This window comes from Podarcis liolepis (genome assembly GCF_965112155.1).
Source record: "Podarcis liolepis genome assembly, chromosome: 4".
NCBI lineage: Eukaryota > Metazoa > Chordata > Lepidosauria > Squamata > Lacertidae > Podarcis > Podarcis liolepis.
In genome coordinates this window covers 91,384,755-91,406,925 of record NC_139558.1, presented here as the reverse complement: position 1 = coordinate 91,406,925, position 22,171 = coordinate 91,384,755, and the positions used below count along the sequence as shown (strand labels likewise).

The following is a 22,171-nucleotide window of genomic DNA, read 5'->3' as shown; positions in this document are numbered from 1 at the left end:
TCGGGGGGGGGGATGAACAAATTCCTATGCCCCACAAATAACCCAGAGGTGCATTTTAAATAAAAGCACACGTTCTACTCATGTGAAAACACGCTGATTCCCGGACCATCCGCAGCCAGATTTAGAAGGCGATTGGGCCGAATCCGGCCCCTGGGCCTTAGTTTGCCTACCCATGCTCTATAATATTGAACTCAAGTAGTCAGTGTCAACAGCTGTGGAGTCAAAATTGAGAAACAAGAGGGAGATATCAATATGTTCAAACTTACTGTGGAAGAAGGGAACCCCTCCCCCCACCAAAGCAGGCAAAAAAACCATTGTTTCTTGAGTTTCAAATGGTAAAGAAAAAAGGAAAATTGGTTGTGGGACACAACGGAGTGTCCTGGAAGAAGGCATGGCTGGAATCCTGAACAAGGAATATTTTACCAGGCGCTAAGAGCACAATACAACATTTTGTAGCGGGTCTTACTTATTCATTTTCTGGCCCATCCCCAAGGGCAGCCCCCTATATAATGTATCACAGTAGTCTAGATGCGAGTTGACCATTGCAAGGCTCCCCAAGTTCATGCGTTTTGATATAGGTGTTTTAAAGTGTACCACAAGTACAGTGGTACCTCGGGTTACATATGCTTCAGGTTACATACGCTTCAGGTTACAGACTCCGCTAACCCAGAAGTAGTACCTCTGGTTAAGAACTTTGCTTCAGAATAAGAACAGAAATTGTGCTCCGGCGGCACGGCGGCAGCAGGAGGCCCCATTAGCTAAAATGGTGCTTCAGGTTAAGAACAATTTCAGGTTAAGAACGGACCTCCAGAACGAATTAAGTACTTAACCCGAGGTACCACTGTACAGTGGAACCTCAGTTTTCAAACGTAATCCATTCCAGAAGACCGTTTGACTTTCGAAACGTTCAAAAACTGAAGCACAAAGGGCTGAGAAAATTGAAAAACATGCAGCGGGAGCCATTCGACTTCTGAGGCACGTTCAAAAACGGAAGCATTTCCTTCCGGGTTTTGGGCGTTCGGGTTCCGAAACGTTTGTCAACAGAGACGTTCGAGAACCGATGTTCCTCTGTATAAGAGATTCCCAATGTAACCATGGACAGTGACATCAAATGTAATATTTTTTTCCCCCACCCCACAAAAAGGCAGATCTGGTGTATGTGAATTACGGCCGCACCGAAGACTTTTTCAAACTAGAGCGTGAGATGGGAATCAACTGTACAGGAAAGATTGTCATTGCCCGATATGGGAAAATATTCCGAGGAAACAAAGTAAGTTGATGATATCTCTGCTGCCGCTGCTGCATTCTCTTTCCTTCTTCCTCCCATTTCCTTCCCTAATAATAAATCTTTTCAGAGGCTGCTTTTCAGGTTTCTGTGTAGAAATACATCAGGTGGGAATGAGGGAGCAAACTCCCCAGGTGAGGGGAGGGTTAGGGTGGATCATACCACTTCAGTTTGCAGGTAGAGATCCCATTTTTTAGTTCTGCCTGCTATAAAAACACCTCCCCACAAGTAGAAACCTGCATAGCATAAAGCAAATTATGCCAGAAGCAATATTCCTAATATTACTGCGGTTTGTTTTTACCTGAAAAGCTTTGTTTCGTTGCTAATGCCAGGGAGTGTTTGAATATGTTATGTTCCCCTATAGTCTGCAGTGGTGTGTTCCATTTCATCATATAGTTGTATGACAGGCGCTCCCATTAAAGGTGGCAGATGGGTAACCAGTGTTCTGGGTGTTTTAAAAGAGTCAACTCTCCCTCTTAGCTGTAATGGAGATGTCTGTTTTAACTGTTTGTTGTAAGGTTCCCTTATTAAAGAGCAGCCGGGTATTTTGTTCATGTGAAGAATGCCTTGTGTCCACTTATATCCCACCCAGAGGGCATAGCTGTCAACTTTTCCCTTTTCTTGTGAGGAATCCTATTCGGAATAAGGAAATTTCACTTAAAAAAAGGAAAAAGTTGACAGCTGTGCCAGAGGGTAACATTAAAGAGGAGGCACTTCTGAAACAAAACTATATATTTTTAATTTATTTACACTCAATGAGGGTTTCAAGCTTTATGGTTTATTCATGTGAGGCGCAATCCTTAGCTTCAGGCAAATACTCTTTACAGAGAACTTCAAAAGCTTATTCAGCTTATTTAAACATAGGGTGGATCTACACACAGGGGGAAAACGTTATAAATAACTCAGAAATTAAATTGTTACAACAAAAGAAAAAAAACGATATGGAAATTGCTTAATGTTTATTATTATTTTGCTCTCTGGTTCCACCTGATGTTGCATGTTTGTAACGCATCCCGAACGTTATTTCTTGGCTAATGTAGCTGAGTCCCTAGTTTCAGGATAGACTATTTCCACCTATTAATATTACCATACCAGCAACACTCTCACTGTCCCTTCTAGGAATTGGACTTGGAATGAAATTGAGTTGTGCTGCCTAGCTAACCCCAGATCCCTAGCCGGGCAGATCCTTCTGTTCCCCAGAGAGCCAGTGTGGTGTAGTGGTTAAGAGCGGTGGACTCGTAATCTGGTGAACCGGGTTTGCTTCCCCGCTCTTCCACATGCAGCTGCTGGGTGACCTTGGGCTAGTCACACTTCTTTGAAGTCTCTCAGCCCCACTCACCTCACAGGGTGTTTGCTGTGTGGGAGGAAGGGAAAGGAGAATGTTAGCCGCTTTGAGACTCCTTGGGGTAGTGATAAAGCGGGATATCAAATCCAAACTCCTCTTCTTCTTCTCCAGAGGCGAGGGGGTGTCAGGGGAGGCAAAAACTTGGCCCCCACTGGAGAGGAGCCGCGGGGTGCAGCCAGAGGGGCTCCCCCAATTCCCACAGGGTGGGCAGCTCTTCTCTGCCTCCTCCTCCTCCCTGCTGCTCCAACGCCACCTCAGAGTAGACCACTTTGAACTTCTCCTCCTGCACGTCCCACTGCAGCAGGAGGCACAAATTTTGGCCTTGCTCCAAGCACCATATTACCAAAGTCCGCCCCGGGTAGCTGGGGGTTCAAGCACATCTAAAATGGCCACAGGTTCTCCAGTATAATAATAATAATAATAATAATAATAATAATAATAATAATAATAATAATAATTGTTATTGTTATTGTTATTGTTATTGTTATTGTTATTGTTATTGTTATTGTTATTGTTATTGTTATTGTTATTGTTATTGTTATTGTTATTGTTATTTATACCCTGCCCTCCCCAGCTGAGACCTGGCTCAGGGAAGTCAACACCAGGTATAAAACAATTGATAAAATACAACTCAAAAACAAGATTAAAATACAACATTAAAATGCAGCCTCATTTCAGTAAAGGTAAAGGGACCCCCGACCATTAGGTCCAGTCATGGCCGACTCTGGGGTTGCGGTGCTCATCTCACTTTATTGGCTGAGGGAGCCGACGTACAGCTTCTGGGTCATGTGGCCAGCATGACTAAGCCGCTTCTGGCGAACCAGAGCAGCGCACAAAACTGCCGGAGCGGTACCTATTTATCTACTTGCACTTTGGCGTGCTTTTGAACTGCTAGGTTGGCAGCAGTAGGACCAAGCAATGGGAGCTCACCCCGTCATGGGGATTCGAACCGCCGACCTTCTGATCGGCAAGTCCTAGGCTCTGTGGTTTAACCCACAGCGCCACCCGCACAGAAACTCAAATCAAAAACTTTTTGGGGGTGAAAACGTCAAATCTTCACCAAGGCCAATTATCCAGACTGGTCTTACGTGGGCCAGAAAAAAAGCCAAGGAAGTCCCCAAATAGGAGTTCCATCACAGAAGGAGAAAGGAAAAAGGATAGAGGGGAAGGGGATCAAGTTGATTCCAAGCCAAAGGCCAGCCTTATTCCAGTGGCAACAAGACAAGGAACAAATGCCACTGATTTCTTGGGCTACGGCGACGCACCTTTTGAAAACCACTTCTTAATGTTTGGCTGCTCTGTAGGTTAAAAATGCCATGTTAGCTGGAGCTAAAGGGATTATCCTTTACTCAGACTCTGCGGATTACTGTGCCCCTGGAATCGAGCCCTATCCGCATGGGTGGAATCTCCCTGGAGGAGGAGTGCAGCGCGGGAATGTCTTAAACCTCAACGGTGCAGGAGATCCCCTTACCCCGGGGTATCCAGCCAAAGGTTAGTGATGTACCCAGCACAGTCTTACACTTGGGAAGTAAGTTTAACTATTTGCTTCACGGGGTGAGTTTCAAGGTTTCCTGCCTGTTCAGGATTCACCCAGATTTGCTTGCACAAAGCTTAAAGGTAAAGGTAAAGGGACCCCTAAAGGGTTGCGGCGCTCATCTCGCTTTATTGGCCAAGGGAGCTGGTGTACAGCTTCCGGGTCATGTGGCCAGTATGACTAAGCCGCTTCTGGCAAACCAGAGCAGCGCACGGAAACGCCGTTGTCCTTCCCGCCGGAGCGGCACCTATTTATCTACTTGCACTTTGACATGCTTTCGAACTGCTAGGTGGGCAGGAGCAGGGACCGAGCAACGGGAGCTCACCCCGTTGCGGAGATTTGAACCGCCAACCTTCTGATCGGGAAGTCCTAGGCTCTGTGGTTTTACCCACAGCGCCACCTGCATCCCTTGCACAAAGCTTACACAGTGGTTATCTCAAAACTCTTCTTGGTTCCTCAGAATATACCTTCAGATACGGAGTTGACGATGGAGTAGGGATTCCCAGAATCCCAGTTCATCCCATTGGCTACCACGATGCTGAAATTTTATTACGGTATGTAGATTTCAGTCATCTTTGGTGTTTGCAGAAAGCAGGGTGAGCTCATACAGTTATTCTAGCAATATTAAAATATCGTTGTTTTACCCCCTGTTTTTATTGATATGCAAAAAGAACTGGCATGACACCGTATTTATCTTGGAAATATGAGCTTGGCTCCTAATCTCACACTGCTTAAACTAATGTTTAGGCTCAAATCTCCATTTAGCCATGAAGGTCATTGGATGGGTCAGCCTAGTTTATTTTTAGCCTAACTAAATTTCAATGTATCTGTGAGGACAACATTGTGAGGTGGGCATGCTTTATATGCTCTCCTGAGCTCCGTGGAGGAAGGATTGGATTGAAAACATTATAAGTAAAGAAAATAAGTTAAACTGGATGTTTCCTCTGAAAGGGACAGTGAAACACAATCATTTTGACATAGTAGGACTGCTACCTGGAATACAGTAATTCACAATTCTGCATGCATATCCAGAAGCCTTGACCCTAAAACAGAAAGCATATCACATATTAATTTGATGACAAGCCCTAAAGCCACTAAATTTTGGGCCCCCTTTATCCTTGACATTTGGGAATTAAGGAGATGATGGCTGCTAATTTAATGACCTTGTCTGTCTTGGTTTCCCTGCTGCAGGTCCATGGGAGGCCCTCCACCTCCAGATGAGAGTTGGAAGGGAAATCTCAATGTGTCCTATAACATTGGGCCCGGATTTTCTGGCACCTACTCCAGAAGGTCAGTTTGAACACTTCTACCATCCAGCTGCCATTCCGAACCCTATGAAACAGCCTATGAAATATGAGAGTTGCTGCCATTTCCTGGAAGGTCTTCTGTGTCTTTCACGTAGCATATTGCCTACACAAATGGCATATCCCAGTGGTACCTGGTGCCCATCAGAACTGGCAAGGCAGAAGGTATGGAGGCCAACAGTAGGTGGCGCCAAAGCCAAGGACGGGCAGAGCCAACTCATTCTGTTTTTGTCCTTGTTCTCCCTGCAGAGTTCAACAAGGGGAAAACTTGAGACTAAGGAGAAATAGAAGAACATAGGAAGTGGACTTATATCAAGGCAAACCATTGGGTCTCTCTAGCTTTGCTACTAAGCTATGGCCCTTTCCCCCAATCAGGACCAGCCCTATCATTAGGCAGAAGGATGTGACCATCTCAGGTGGTGGATGCTGGAGTGCTGGGAGTGGTGGTGAGGTGTTGTGGGACACATGACCTGTTTTGCACCTCCCTCAGCTACCCTGCAGTGGAAGATGCCGTTCTGTCACCAGTGTCAATGTTTCTAATGCCAGTTGAGTCAACTTTGAGTGGTGGCGGCAGGTTCCATGTTGCCTTTTGCATCAGTTGGCAAAATCTCTTGCGCTGACCCAGTTCATGAATTCACCCTTTGCTCCCAGAAAGAGGTTGCATAAGCCAGAGCAGGAGTACCTGAAGGCTTGATCCAGGGCAGCTTCTCGTAGTACCAAAGCCTTGATTTCATGTATAGTCGTACCTTGGAAGTCGAACGCCTTGGCTCTTGAACAATCGAAACCCAGAAGTGCTTGTTCTGGTTTCTGAATGATTTTTGGAAACCGAACGTCCGGCGTGGCTTCCGATTGGCTGCAGGACGTTCCTGCAGCCAATCGGAAGCCAAGCTTTGGTTTTTGAATGGTTCCGGGAGTCGAACGGACTCCCGAAACGCATCCTGTTTGAGAACCAAGGTATGACTGTACAATCAAGAGATGAGCTTCACTCTTTGGCACCAGGAGCAGACCCCCAATGCTAATTCATCCCCTCACTGTTGATCTGGCAAGTCTTAGTTTGGTTGACACTACTATGCTCTCACAGAATACTGTGTTTTTATTCTACAGGAAAGTCAGAATGCACGTTCACACAATCAATAAAATCACGCGAATATACAACGTTATTGGGACCATCAAAGGAGCAGTGGAACCTGGTGAGCTTTTTCTGGCCTAACGGCTGTTGGTTTTAGTGTTCCTAAAGGAAATTAAAAGGCGTCTGCTCCTTGGGAGAAAGGCGAGGGCAAACCTAGACAGCATCTTAAAAAGCAGAGACACCACCTTGCCAACAAAGGTCCATTAGAGTTAAAGCCATGGTTTTCCCAGTAGTGATGTATGGAAGTGAGAGCTGGACCATGAAGAAGGCTGATCGCCGAAGAATTGATGCTTTTGAATTATGGTGCTAGAGGAGACTCTTGAGAGTCCCATGGACTGCAAGAAGATCAAACGTATCCATTCTTAAGGAAATCAGCCCTGAGTGCTCACTGGAAGGACAGATCCTGAAGCTGAGGCTCCAATACTTTGGCCACCTCATGAGAAGAGAAGACTCTCTGGAAAAGACCCTGATGTTGGGAAAGATGGAGGGCACAAGGAAAAGGGGACGACAGAGGACGAGATGGTTGGATAGTGTTCTCGAAGCTACAAACATGAGTTTGACCAAGCTGCTGGTGGCAGTGGAAGACAGGAGTGCCTGGCGTGCTCTGGTCCATGGGGTCACGAAGAGTCGGACACGACTAAACAACAACAACAGAGTGAAAGGTCCACCCAGAGGCCCATTTTGCCATCTTGTCCCTCCTTGAGATGGAATTGTTGTTTTTTTACATGGTAGCGCAAGCTCAGGCCCCATAAAGCGATTTGCAGATATTGGGGTTCCTTCTGTCCTGCTGATTTATACAGCCCCTTGGAAACCCGGCTTGGAAGAGTTTGTTGGGACCCTGCAGAGCAGCAGGAGAGATGGTACAAGGGGCTGCTGTTAGAAAGGGGGGAGATCAGTAAATAAATGCCGCTCCTTCCTGAACTGCAGCAGGAGCTTCTGTCAGACCCCAGCTCCTTCTGCTTTATTCTGCTGAATGGGGCTCTAGGATTCTGCCCCCGAGCCTTACTCCTGACAAAGCCACTGTGGGGAGCTGGAAACACAGCTAGCAAAGCCAATCCTTCATAGATCACTTCGGCTCAACCCTGGTTTTGAGCCTGTTAGTGCTCTGCAGTCATTTCTTTTGCAGAAGCTTCAGAGGTAACCGGAATTTGAGAATCTGAAAGAGCACTTTTTGCAGCATCGCTGAATGGAATGAATTGGGTTTCCTCTTATTCTTCCTCTGAAAAATTCTATTCTTCTCCCACCCCACTAGCCCCTTTGCAGGGGGAAAGTCTGATCAGAATAAGGAAAGAAAAATCTGCCAAGTATATTTTGAGTTAGATCCAGTTCTTTGTAATGTTTCTCTCTTATATTTTTGTTTTGTTTTTGCTCCCTCTCCCTAGATAGGTATGTAATTTTGGGAGGCCACAGAGATTCTTGGGTCTTTGGCGGCATCGATCCAACCACTGGGGCAGCCGTCCTTCAAGAGGTGGCTCAGAGTTTTGGCAAGTTGGTGAAGAAAGGTAATGAACTGCACAAATAGAAAATAAAACATGAAGCATGCTGCCCAGGCTATATGTTTCTAGACCCAATTCATTGTAATAGCGATTCACAGCTATATCCTGTTGTTAGAAATAAGTCTTGGCAAGTCTAGCGCAACTTTCATAAAGTTAAATGGGTACAGGATTGCAGACTTATATAAGGCAGCTTTTTAAAGTTGTTGGACTTTAGCTACCATCAGTCCCTCCCAGAATGGCCAGGGGACATGAATTATGGGAGTTGTAGTCCAACAATAGACACTAGTGGCCAAAATTGTGGAAACCTTTTGGAAAAAGTACATTTCTGAGGTTTGATAGCTCATAATACCATTTTATTTTGATAGTAATACCATAAAATTGCATATCAATGGAAAGATAATTTAATGAGGAATGTAATGCAACAAATTTTGTTCAGTTATCTGTATTCTATTAAAAGTTATAGCCAAATAACCCAAAAAGGAAGCACAACTTGCTTAGGTTGATATTGCAGTAAGTTTCCTTCATTTGAATGTAGCCAATGAGCAAGAGTCAGTCAGGTGTTATGAGCCATCAAACCTTGGAAATACACTTTCCCCAAAAGATTTCCATAATTTTGGCCACTAGTGTATGGAGGTCACCAGGTTGGGGAAGCTGGTTTAGACCCTCAAGTCCATTCTGAGCCCACAAAGTATCTAAGCCCTAAGATCTGGAGATGATTTGGGTCCCAACACTTAGGTTTCATGTACACTTCCATGGGGCATGAGAATTTCTTTGGTGGAACAATTTCCCCAAATATGCTTATTAGTCTTATCATCATCATCATCATGTTTCAAAGGCATTTCTAAAACCCGATTCCATTTTTGTAATGGCATTGCCTTTTCAATTTTGATTGCTCTTGTTGATCAGAGTTGAAATTTTAAATGATTTTTCTTTTTAAGAGGTTGTAAGGCTGCTTGGTCCTTTGCTTAAGGAATATAATTGCCGGCGGATGGAATGAAAAGCAACGAATAAAACAAAACCCTGATCCCAAACTAAGGCAATCAGAAACAGAGCCTTATTTTATAGAGGTTACTGAAGCATGGTTTTTAACTGCCCTGGGGCTGTGATTAAAAAGCAGGCATGGGAAATCTTTGGTCCTCCAGCTGTTGCTAGACTACAACTCCTATCCTCCCTGGCCATTGGCCATGCTAGCTGAGGCTGATGGGAGTTGTAGTCCAATCCAGCTGGAAGCCCACAAATTCCTCAGCCTTGTTATAAGTTGAACCATCCAGAGAGATGATGACCTTTTCAATGCCAACAGGTTGGAAACCTAGGAGAACAATAATTTTTGCCAGCTGGGATGCAGAAGAATTTGGGCTGTTGGGTTCCACCGAATGGGCAGAGGTAAGTGGTGAAACCGGTTCCAGAATATTTTGCTGAGACTCAAAGGAACTATCTATTTTTTTACTCAGAACAGACCCATGGAAGTTAAGGATCTAACCTAGTCTTGTTCATTTATTGCAATGTGCCCCTCCAGACAGCAAGAATACACTGGTCCGGAGGGGGCCTGAATTTTCCCACAAACAGTGCAAACATCTTTTAAACCATGGGTTATGAGCAGATTTGGGGGTCTGCCCCAGTAAATCCCATTAGCAGTGATGTGATGACCTCATGGGGGAGCCACCCTTCTATTGTCTTCATTTCACTCTGCCCCCAATCCTGCTCTACATGGTGATTATCATTATCATTAATTAAAGGAGCGTCTCCACCCCCATCGTTCAACCCAGACACTGAGGTCCAGCTCCGAGGGCCTTCTGGCGGTTCCCTCATTGTGAGAAGTGAGGTTACAGGGAACCAGACAGAGGGCCTTCTCGATAGTGGCGCCCGCCCTGTGGAACGCCCTCCCACCAGATGTGAAGGAAATAAGCAGCTGTCCTATCTTTAAAAGACATCTGAAGGCAGCCCTGTTTAGGGAAGTTTTTAATATTTAATGCTGTATTGTTTTTAACACTCGATTGGGAGCTGCCCAGAGTGGCTGGGGAAACTCAGCCAGATGGGCGGGGTATAAACAAATTTATTATTATTATTATTATCATCATCATCATCATCATTATTATTATTATTATTATTAAATTTCTATATCTCCTTCCTTGGAGGTTGGGTGGCCATCTGTCCATCTGCTTTAGCTGTGATTCCTGCATTGCAGGGGGCTGGACTAGATGACCCTTGGGGTGCCTTCGAACTCTAAAGTTTATATATATAAGACATCATTTTCATCAATCATTTCACATAATTTCATAGCTTATACCATTTTTTTTTACTTCTATCAATCACATCTGAGAAATTTCCCATCTTTTTCTCTTAATTTACATTTCTTAATTTCACTATTACTTTTAATTATCTTAACTAATAACTCTCTTCATAATCTTCTCTTTCGCAGTATCCTCCTTACAAAACTTCTTGTAGTCCTACTAGCGTGATCTGTTTATTACAGTTGCTTTTCAAATAGTTCGAACATTTGCTCCAGTCCATTGTGAATCTCTGGTCCCACAGGTTTCGAATCCTTCCTGTCATCTTATCTAATTCTGCATAGTCCATTAATTTCATCTGCCATTCTTCTTTCGTTGGTAGTTCTTCTTGTTTCCATTTCTGGGCCAACAATACTCTTGGCTGCTGTTATTGCATATAAAAACAGTTTGTTGTCCTGTCTGTTAATATCCTCACTTACAATACCAAGTAAAAATGATTCTGGTGTTTTTACTCTAAAGTTCTATTGTTCTATCCCTGTGGCAACTGGAGAAATGTGCATAGCTATCACAGTTCATACATGTGATTGCACTAGGATGTCCATTTTATATGCAACTGCTGCTGTTGCTGTTGTGAAAAACAACCCAGTTAACTTTGTCATACACCTGGCGGTGCTTGTATCCTTTTGTAACTGCAGGAGAATACCAAAATTCTTCAAGCACGGGCTGTGGCTTACATCAACTCGGACTCTTCTATAGAAGGTGAGCATCGTTTGACCATCTTCAGTTCTGTGCCACTTTTACATTCAGAGAGATAAAGGTAAAAGTAAAGGGACCCCTGACCGTTAGGTCCAGTCGTGACCGACTCTGGGGTTGCGGCGCTCATCTCGCTCTATGGGCCGAGGGAGCCGGCGTACAGCTTCCGGGTCATGTGGCCAGCATGACTAAGCCGCTTCTGGCGAACCGGAGCAGTGCATGGAAACGTCGTTTACCTTCCTGCCAGAGCGGTACCTATTTATCTACTTGCACTTTGATGTGCTTTCAAACTGCTTGGTGGGCAGAAGCAGGGACCGAGCAATGAGAGCTCACCCGATCATGGGGATTCAAACCACTGACCTTCTGATCGGCAAGTCCTAGGCTCTGTAGTTTAACCCACAGCGCCACCCGCGTCCCCATTCAGAGAGATACCAGTGCTTAAATAGCCAATACTGAGAGACGGCACTCGAATAGCCAATGTCGAGAGAGGTAGATTTAGGTTTGATGAGGCCCTAAGCTACTGAAGGTAATGGGGCCCTTTATATGTCCAGTTGTCCTTTGTCAACAACAAATTGTCACTGTTTTTCGTGTTGAATATATGCTATATGGTAATTTATGGACCTAATAAGTATCTAAAGCCATTTTATTTGTTTTTTTATCTTATATTTTGGAAATGTACATCCAGGTGTTTTTTTTCCTTTACATTTTTTTGGGGGGCCCAAGAGAGTGGGGCCCTAAGCTATAGCTTGTTTAGCTTATACAGTGGTACCTCTGGTTGCGAATGGGATCCATTCCGGAGGCCTGTTCACAACATGAAAAGTTCGCAACCTGAAGCGCTGTATCTGCGCAGGTGTGCGGTGCAATTTGGTGCCTGTGCGCATGCGCAAGCGGCGAAACCCAGAAGTAACCCTTTCTGGTACTTCCGGGTCGCCACGGGACGCAACCTGAAAAAACGTAACATGAAGCAAAGGTAGCATGAGGTATGACTTTACGTAAATCGGGCAGTGTCTGGTATGACGTAGCCTATTATAATTTTTTTAAAGTCACATTTTATTTTTTTAAAGTGTCCCATTAGTATTAATACAAATGTCTATATATACTTTGGTTTCCAGGCAACTACACATTAAGAGTAGACTGCACTCCTCTTCTCAATCGATTGGTGTATAATCTGGCAAAAGAGGTACAAATCATCTCATTTTCCTGGCTCCGCCCCCACCCCCCTTCTTCCTTCTCCTAGTTTCATCTGTCCTTGTGTGGCGGGAAGAAGCACTTGAGGTAAACAGTGGCAGGGATCCTCAGTGCAGGGAATACTTCTTAAGGAATCAGTTTTTTAAAATAAAAAAATTCAAGTTTCTAGACCTCATGGTTCTGGGGAAAGTTGCAAATGCAGGTCTTGTGTTTGTGCTGAATCAATATTCCAAAGGAGGCAGGGTTCCCACAGTTCCCTGGGAAGTGGAATCGACTGTTAAACCACTCAGAATTTTGGCTTTCCAGGGAGAATAGGGGTTTTCTAAGAACTCTCAGCGCCCTTAACAAAACTGCAGTTCCCAGGGTTCTTTGGGGGAACTGGCTGTTTAAAGTAAAAGGGTACTGCTTTAAACGTATAGGACAGATGGCACTTCTCTTATAGTACTGAAATCGTCATATTCATTGTTTCCCTTCCCTAGATAGCAAGCCCTGATGATGGATATGGAAGCAAAACCCTCTATGAAAGCTGGCTTGAGAAAGACCCATCCCCAGAAAGTAAGACTCTGCCCAGGTAAGAGAATCCCTTGCTTAATCCACACATGCAAGTTCATAACTTTTCATTTTTAATTAGAAGTTTGTTGGCATAAACTAGGATTGCCAATTTGGGGGGGGGTGTTGTTGAGCTTTCTTTTGCATAGGCTGACAAAAAAAAGAAGTTTTGAGCTATTTTTAAGGAAATTCACCAAAATCTACACTTCCATGCACCTGGATTTTCCTGGATGATTGCCGCCCTGACACTGTTTGTGAGGGCCAAATCCAGGTTATGTCCAGGAAATTCCGGATGTATGGCAGCCCTAGCACGAATATCCGTTACTTAAATAATTGCACGTATGAGTGTGCCATCAAAATTCCCACACAAGGGGCAGCTAGAGCTTTCTTCTCCTTGCTTTCATTCATTTAGCGTCACCAGCCCTGTGCTGCAGAACACTCTTCCAACGGGGATTTGGCAGGCACCCTCGCTTTTTATTTTCAGAAGTTCCTTGAACAACTATTCATGCCAGCAGACATTTTTGCACTTTAATTTTCATCTTAATTAGCCAGTCACCTTAATATTATTTGTGGAATGCCCTCCCCAGGGAGGCTTGCCTGGCGCCCTCATTACACCAGGCAAAAAAAACATTTCTCTTCAACCCGCCTATGGCTTTTAAAATGTGTCTGTGGGAAGTGGGTCATTGGTTTGCTTAAGTTTTATTATGTGTCTTACTTTGTATGTTTCACTTGTCAGCCGCCCCAAGATCTTTGGATGAAGGGTGGTATACAAATTTTAATAAATAATAATAATAAATGTGTATTTTTATTCACATTTTTAAATGTGGCTTTATCTATTTATCATTAACAACGTTTATATCGCTCTTTATTGCAAAACAAAAGAAACCCCTCTGAGTGAGTGCTTTAAAGAAATATAAAACATTAAAATCATTGATTTAAAACAGTCAAAGCCAGGTTTTTTTATTATTTTAACCCAAAGAGGATTAAAAATCAACACTAGCTTAAAAGAAGAAGAAATAAAGCACACATAACTTCTGCATGTCTGGATAGGCGTTCCTAAACAAAAAGGTTTACCGGCAAGTGTATTGGGAAAGCACTTGCCTGATGTCATGAAGCAGGGCATCCCAAAGTGTAGTTACGGTACGTTTTATGTTTCAAGATTTTATGGCATGGCAGAATAGAAATACTTAAATTAATAAGTAACTAAATTGTAGTCCAAAACATCTGGGAGGCATTATGGTGGAGAAGTCTGATACAGATCCTTATGGCCCTATCTAACAACCCTCCCCGATCCACGTATACTCCCAATTTTCGGGTTTAGCTTCAGAGTTTCCTTTCCTTTTGGATGTCACCCATGGTGATCTGGCAAATTGTGGGCATGTAGGTAAGCATCCCATTTGGGTCCCTACGTTGAGTCATCTTCATTATTTTCAGAGTGCTCCAAAGCTTCTTTTACCCCCCCCCTTTTTTTCCTGCTGTGCCATTGCAAGAAATCTAACCCAGGCACAGGCAAACCCATCATCCCTGGCCACTGGTCCTGTAAGCTAGGGATGATGGGAGTTGTAGTCTCAAAACAGCTGGAGGGCTGAGTTTGCCTATGCCTGATATAACTAGTACTTTTCTTCTCTTAAAAAAACATGTTTAGGGGTACTCTCATTTTCCTTCTCATATTGAAATGAGGCCAAACTTAGATTCACAAAATGTTTAGGGGTATGTGTACCCCTGCGTACCCCCAGAAAAAAAGCACTGGATCTAACTATAGCAACGTCTTCCCCTCTTTCTGGACAGGATCAGCAAGCTCGGATCAGGCAGCGATTTCGAAGCTTTCTTCCAGCGATTGGGGATTGTGTCTGGCAGAGCCCGGTACACTAAGAATAGGGTAAGCCGAACAGCCTGTCCGAAAGATGACACCCCTCTGTTTATTTCTGGACAGCTGTGAACACACCACAGCAAGTGGGTCTCCTTTTTTATTTTTGGGAAAGCTCCCAATGGGGGGGGGGGGGAATGGACAGGGAAGCACCAATCCAGTCTTCTGCAAAGAATTGTAAAAGAATAAAGCAGCAGTCCACTGCACGCTTACCTGGGATAAATCATAAGCCCCGCTGAGTGGCAGAGCTTTTGAAAAAGGTCTCAGTTTCCATCTCCCTGCTTGAAATACTGGGGTGCTGCTGACAGTCAGTGTAGACATTATGGAGGTAGATGGACCAATGGTCTGACTCTGTATAAGACAGCTCCCTATATCCCTGTGCCCAATTTGCCCCTTAGTGCTTGATCTTGCCTTTACCAAACTGACAGTGAGCCGACTTGGACTGGGCCTGTGATGTGGGGAAACTTTAATACAGTGGTACCTTGGTTCTCAAACTTAATCCATTCTGGGAGTCCGTTCCAATCCCAAAACCGTTCGAAAACCAAGGCGCAGCTTCCGATTGGCTGCAGGAGCTTCCTGCACTCAGGCAGAAGCCACGTCAGAAGTTCAGCTCCGAAAAACGTTTGCAAACCAGAACACTTACTTCCGGGTTTACGGTGTTCAGGAGCCGATTTGTTCGGCAACTAAGCCATTCGAGAGCCAAGGTACAACTGAAATTGAGTTTCCACCTTTATTAGAATCATAGAACTGTAGTTTGAAGGAACCCCCACGGTCACCCCCTTCAATGCAGGAATCTCAACTGAAGCATCCAGGACAGGCACATTTGACCCATATCTTTGCTCTCCTTTTCCAGAAAGTAGACAAATTCAGTAACTACCCTCTCTACCACACCACGTACGAGACCTTTGAATTAGTTGAGCGGTTTTATGACCCCGAATTCAGGAAGCAGCTTGCCGTTGCTCACCTCCGGGCGGGCTTGGTCTACGAACTGGCCGATTCCCAGGTCCTTCCTCTCCGTTGCCAAGATTATGCAGAAGCGTTGAGGACCTACGCCGACGGAATCTACGATGTAGCCAAGGGGCACAAAGCGCAGCTGAGAACCTACCAAGTATCGTTTGGTGAGCCTGACGCAAAAGGGGTACAAAGTCCGTACAGATGTGCTTCCTGTTGCTACGGGCCTCTGTTAGCGACAGATGTTGGTCACACCCACACGTTTAAAGCACATAGGTTCCCCCCAGAGCATCCTGGAAACTGAAATTTGTTATTTGGAAGACCGTATTTCCTCCTGTGAACCTGCCTGGGTTCTGAGATCTTCAGAAGATCTCTCGGTCCTACCACCCTCACTGGGTGCAGGAGAGGGCCTTCTCGGTGGTTGCTCCCAAAAAACTCTGAAACTCCTTCCCTGGAGGAGCCAGACTGGCTCCCTCCTTGTGGTCCTCCCACCAGCAGGCAAAGACCTTCTTGTTCCAACAAACTTTGGGAAACTGACTGCTTTTAATGAAAGGGCTGGTGCTGTGCAATTTTTATGGTAGTTATTTGTACGTTTATATATATGTATCTATAATCATCACTTTAATTCTATTAATGTTTCATTCTTTTTTTAATGGCATTTCCCCCAACGTTTTTAGTTGTTCCTATTTTAACTGTAAGCCATCATGCCTCCCTGTCAGGGGAAGGGGCAAGGCGATAAAAAAATATAATAATAATCATAATACTTATGGGAATTGTAGCTCTGTGAGAAGGAAGCTACAGTCCTCAGGATTAATATTTTTTTTTGGGGGGGGGGAGGAAGTCATCTGCTTTAAATGAATAGTGTGGAATCATGAATCTGGCAGGGAAGCCGGAGCTAAAGTATCTCCAAGAAATGGTTGCCCAACATCTGCTTGAAGACCTCCAAGTCTGGGAGAGTCCACTACCCCATTTGGAAGTTGGTTCGGCTTTAGAACTGCTCTTAAAAAAGGTAAAGGGACCCCTGACCATGAGGTCCAGTCATGACCGACTCTGGGGTTGTGGCGCTCATCTCGCTTTATTGGCTAAGGGAGCCGGCGTACAGCTTCTGGGTCATGTGGCCAGCATGACTAAGCTGCTTCTGGCGAATCAGAGCAGCGCACGGAAACACTGTTTACCTTCCCGCCAGAGCAGTACCTATTTACCTACTTGCACTGGTGTGCTTTCGAACTGCTAGGTTGGCAGGAGCAGGGACCAAGCAGCAGGAGCTCACCCCGTCACAGGGATTCGAACCACCGACCTTCTGATCAGCAAGCCTAGGCTCTGTGGTTTAACCCACAGCACCACCCACGTCCCTTAGAACTGCTCTTACTTTCCAAGATTTCCCCCTAAGGCTCAGCCAACAAACTACCTACCCTCCCGTGATTTAATACAAGAACATAAGACAAGCCTGCTGGATCAGGCCAACGACCCATCTAGTCCAGAATCCTATTCTCACAGTGGCTGAACAGATTCCTGTGGGAAGCCTGAAAGTTGGGCATGAGCGCAAGAGCACTCTGTCCATCTGTGATTTCCCTGCAACTAGCATTTAGAAGTGTAATGGTTCTTTCAGTGGAGATGGAACATAGAACATAGTACTCACTCATAGCCCAATTCTCTATGGTAAAAAGGTAAAGGACACCTGGATGGTTATGTCCAGTCAAAGGCAACTATGGGGTTGCGGCGCTCATTTTGTCCAGACAGCTTTCCAGGTCATGTGGCCAGCAGGACTAAACTGGCTCCGGTGCAATGGGACACCGTGATGGAAGCCAGAGCGCATGAAAATGCAGTTTACCTTCCCGCTGCAGTGGTACCTATTTATCTACTTGCACCAGTGTGCTTTTGAACTGCTAGGTTGGCAAGAGCTGGGACAGAGCAATGGGAGCTCACTACATTGTGGGGTTTCGAACCGCTGACCAGCAAGCCCAAGAGGCTCTGTGGTTTAGACCACAGCGCCATCCTCTATGACAGCATAGTCAATACTGAATTAGATCTGATTGGCCACCTTAAGGCAGCTTCCTGTTTGTTTGGAACTGGAGGTGACCAGGATTTAAGCCTGGGACTCCCTGAAACTAAACTGTGAGCTTTACTCTTTTCTAAATTAGGAAATTGACTTATCAACTCTGTATTTGCAGATCCTCTCTTTTCTGCTGTGGCTAATTTCACAGAGGCAGCTGCTGATTTTCACCATAGATTATCACAGCTTGATCAGAACGAGTGAGTATGTGTTTGCAAAACTGGTTTTTCTTTTTTTAAAAAATAAACAGACGGAATGCGCTACTGTTCAGCATTTTTCAAATACTCTATTTTTAAGAAATTTATGTAACGGAGATGGAGATCAATGTTGAGTCGCAAGACAAACGCAAAGCACATTTAAAAGCAGTAAGCAACTAAAAAATAAAAATAAATGGTTTGGGGTTAATAAAGAGCCTGGCAAACTTAAGTCCATATCCCTGATTTGCAAACCACAGTTTACTTGGAACCAGCATTGCATTTCCATCGGACCCAAGATTCCTACACTGTTGCTGAAATGAGAATGCCTTTATGCAACTTAAGTAAAGATTACAGATAGGTAGCCGTGTTGGTCTGCCATAGTCAAAATAAAAAAATCCCTTCAGAACAGTATCTGAAGAAGTATGCATGCACACGAAAGCTCATACCAAGAACTAACTTAGTTGGTCTTTAAGGTGCTACTGGAAGGAATTTTTTTATTTTAAGTAAAGATGCAGGTGCAGCTACCATCACTTGTATTCTTCTTCTCCTCCTCTTCTTTGGTGATCACTCATAGCTGAGTAAGATTGTCTTCCATAAACACGGTTTTAACAATGAGTCCTTAAGTGACTGTGGAGGCCAATTCTGGACCCACACGTCCTTCCACAGTGGGGACATTGCTTTCCGGGCGGGAGTTGATCATGATATGGATTTGCCAAGCGTGCCTTCCTCTTAGCACGTTTCTCCCTTGTGTCCTGAGTTTGAGTGTCTTCAAAGCCCATGACACCTTTGGTAAAGGCTGTTCTCCAATTGGAGCACTCGCAGGCCAGTGTTTCCCAGTCGTCAGTGTTTACACTACTTTTTTTTTTTAGATTTGCCTTGAGACAGTCTTTAAACCTCTTTTGTTGACCACCAGCATTACGCTTTCCATTTTTAAGTTCGGAATAGAGTAGTTGCTTTGGAAGACGATAATCAGGCATCTGAACAACATGACCAGTCCAATCAAGTTGATATTGAAGAATCATTGCTTCAACAGTAGTGCGGCTCGATAAATTTATATATGGAAACAAAGCCACAGAGACCGCTTCTGTATGTCACAGGCTCTGTTGACAGGAGATGGAAGGCAGGTGAGCAGCTGAGTGGGTGAATGAGAAAGCAAGGAAAGGCAAAACAGCCTGGATCTTCTAAGCAACCTGATTGCTAAAAATACATTAACTTCAAAGCTGGTTGGAATGTAGTATCACACACTTTAGGAGAGAGCCTATGGAAAGCAGAACATTAGGCTAAAGCGCCTTCCATGTGCCCATAATCATCTGATGTCATACAAACTCACAGATCTAAGAAAGGACTGGACAAACTCATCAAGGATAAGGCTAGCATTGGAGGTAGCATATAGCCTGGAGACAGTAATGGGCATAATGTTTGTCTTCTACCTCCAGGCTGTGTATTTCTGAAGACCCATTGCTGGGTTATTGTCCTTTTGATGCGCTTGTGGGCCTTCCCAGAGGCATGCTTGACCATTGGAAGAAATGGTCATTGGTGTGGTCCAACAGGGCTTTCCTATGTTCTTATGATGTCTCTCTCACTTTACAGCCCCATTGCTGTGCGGATGGCGAATGATCAGCTGATGCTTCTGGAGAGAGCATTTATCGATCCCCTTGGGTTGCCAGGCAGGCGGTTTTACAGGTAAGCCATCATAACACAGAGAGGGGTTGTTTGCAGGGCACAGGGCAGTAGACCTGTTTCCCCGCTCTCTCAGACAAATGGATTAGAGCTGTGGTTCCCCACCTCTGACACCCAACAGACCACTCAAAATTTGCTAATGGCCTTGGAGGGAGGGGGTGGGGACTTAATAGTTTTTTCTGCCTTTTGTAGCAATTGTAATGTTCTGGGAAAGACACTTCATGATTTTTAAATTTTATTTTTTTGTTGCTTCTTTTATTTCAACGATGCTGTATTTCCTTGTATTGCAACCTGAATTCCACGGAACTCAAAATTGCAGTACAATAAAAAGCAATGTAAGAAAAGAAGCAATAAAAGTGCTATAAAAATCCAGCATATATATTTAATATGTCATGCAGCAGACCACCTGAATGAAGCTCACGGACCATTGGTGGTCTGGGAAACCTTGAATGAAGGTACCCATTTCCCCACACACTCAATGCCCATAGTTACCCCAATAGGAGGACAAGTTGGGTAGCTTCTAAAAGCAATGTTTTCTGTGATAACAGTTGAGCAGATGGATGTGGAACCATAGTTAATGCCAGCAAGGAAAAAGAGGGAGTGCCCATTCCAGAGACAGCATTTATTAATTATTAATTTTATTATTATTGTTGTTGTTGTTATTATTATTATACCACTCTTTATCAAAGGATCCCAGGGTGGAAAGTAGGGAGTTGGGAATATGCATTTCTGCACCTGCAGATTTCCAAACCAAAAATTAAATGCTTTTGCATAGTCCGAGTGATGTTGACCCCTCATGTGAGCAATGGGCACCTTTACTGACCACATACTGCACTAAAACAACCCAGGCGACTAAAACCTAGCATTGGGACAGGTCTTTGCCAACCTATGTTGCCAGTAATGTCTTGCACAATTTCTAAGCCAGGTGCTCAACTCATAAAACCCAAATGCCTGACAGGTTTTCATTTACTGGGCTATACATTAAGGTCATCAGCAGTGGTCCTTTTCCAGGGAGGGGAGGCAGTGCTGTAAGAGGAGAGGGAGTATTCTCAATTGTAGTGTCCTTGTTTGCACAGCTGATCCCCAAGAAGGTTCAGATAGCAGCTGCGCCATTATCATTTGTGTCAGGAAAGATGTATTTTAATTATTTCAGGCTTCTAAAATGCTCACACTTGTGCTGCTTTAGTGTAATGCTCTCCCTGAACTGTAGCTTCTGATGTTTTATTGCTTTGGAAAATGGCCCTAGGAACCCTATAAAGGTCCTGCAACAGAAATAAAGACTTTGGGGGGTTGTAGTCAGCTGTTTTACTCGAGTAGACCCACTGAAATTAATGAAACAAATTAGGTCCATTAATTTTAATAGGTCTACAGTGACTAAAACTTGGCTAACTTCCTGCAAGAGTTTGCTTGCTTTATTTTTTAAAAAAATGTGTTCCCTTGCCCCACAGGCACATCATCTTTGCTCCAAGCAGCCGCAACAAGTATGCAGGTGTGTCCTTCCCTGGAATCTATGATGCCATGTTCGATATTGACAGCAGGACAGATCAACGGAAAGCTTGGGAGGAAGTCAAGATGCAAATCTCTATTGCAACGTTCGCAGTTCAGGCTGCTGCAGGAACACTGAAAACTGCGTTGTAGGATAGTTGGGAGCAGCAGGAACGAGAACAGAAACAATCTACTTGCAATGCATGCCCAGAAAGCTGATTCTTCTCAACACGGACATAATATTCAAACAGCAGCACCGTGAGGCTACTTCCCTTGTCATGTTCAGTGCTCATGATCAGAAAGACCTATCAGAAAGTTTGACTGGAAGGGATGGAAAGTTAGACTGCCCCCCTACAAAGACCTTTGAAGAAGGGGTGGGATAAACACCGTTAAAAAATGGACTTCGCAAGAGATCTTCTTTGCTGCTCATCTACACTTTCAACCCAGACTGATGACAATAATACTTTTTAATCAGACAGTGCTACTTCTGGCAGTTTTAAGCATTCACTCACATGCCATTTCTAAGCTGTCCTAAGCCAGCTCTAAAGCTCTCGTTTATAGCATGGGCCAAGACTGAGAACATTTCCAGCAAAGTGTGCAGCTGCCAGTGATTTTGATAGCCACAGTGGAAGAATTATATGTTTTCAGCACCAGCCACCATTTAACCTTGCCTGGAACAGTATTTCACTCAGAAGCCCAGCTGAATCCATTTCACCTTGCATTCATTTGACGCTACTCACTAGTTCATCTAATTCCACTCCTCCTTCCCTGACAGTTTGCAGTTTCCACCTCTATTCTACCAACAGTGATATATGGCTTGCATGAAACACACAACACTGCAGCTGAGCTACCGTAGAATAAATCCTCAAAAATCATAACTCAGATGCTACTGGAAAGAGGGTTTCCCTTCAAAGCTGAGGAGAAGAAGCACCTGGATGTAGAACAAAAATGAAGAGTGAAATGACTTTAAAATTCTATTAAATGTTCAGCATGGTTGTGACTACAGCTACCCATTTAAAGAAGCACTATGTGTAACCACTCTTAAAATAAAAAATATCAGTGTACCTTCTACATTGTTTTACCACCATAAAGAAAGCCATCCAGGTGTGCAAGGAATGTTTTCTGAC

The 22,171-nt window shown here is 44.3% G+C and overlaps 1 protein-coding gene across 1 annotated transcript in view; it reads left to right on the top strand.

Moving 5' to 3' along the window:
* LOC310705087 (N-acetylated-alpha-linked acidic dipeptidase 2-like) overlaps window positions 1–22,113 on the top strand; it is a 33,297-nt gene extending 11,184 nt beyond the window's left edge. The window contains exons 5-19 of the mRNA XM_083499498.1: window positions 1,145–1,270; window positions 3,935–4,121; window positions 4,625–4,718; window positions 5,356–5,454; window positions 6,573–6,658; window positions 7,980–8,099; window positions 9,394–9,476; window positions 11,017–11,080; window positions 12,187–12,254; window positions 12,742–12,833; window positions 14,600–14,690; window positions 15,532–15,796; window positions 17,801–17,882; window positions 19,470–19,562; window positions 21,008–22,113. Coding sequence (XP_083355624.1) covers window positions 1,145–1,270; window positions 3,935–4,121; window positions 4,625–4,718; window positions 5,356–5,454; window positions 6,573–6,658; window positions 7,980–8,099; window positions 9,394–9,476; window positions 11,017–11,080; window positions 12,187–12,254; window positions 12,742–12,833; window positions 14,600–14,690; window positions 15,532–15,796; window positions 17,801–17,882; window positions 19,470–19,562; window positions 21,008–21,197 — 1,740 coding nt within the window. The 3' untranslated portion in view covers window positions 21,198–22,113. The remainder of the gene's footprint in view (window positions 1–1,144; window positions 1,271–3,934; window positions 4,122–4,624; window positions 4,719–5,355; window positions 5,455–6,572; window positions 6,659–7,979; window positions 8,100–9,393; window positions 9,477–11,016; window positions 11,081–12,186; window positions 12,255–12,741; window positions 12,834–14,599; window positions 14,691–15,531; window positions 15,797–17,800; window positions 17,883–19,469; window positions 19,563–21,007) is intronic.
* The last annotated feature ends 58 nt before the right edge of the window (window positions 22,114–22,171 follow it).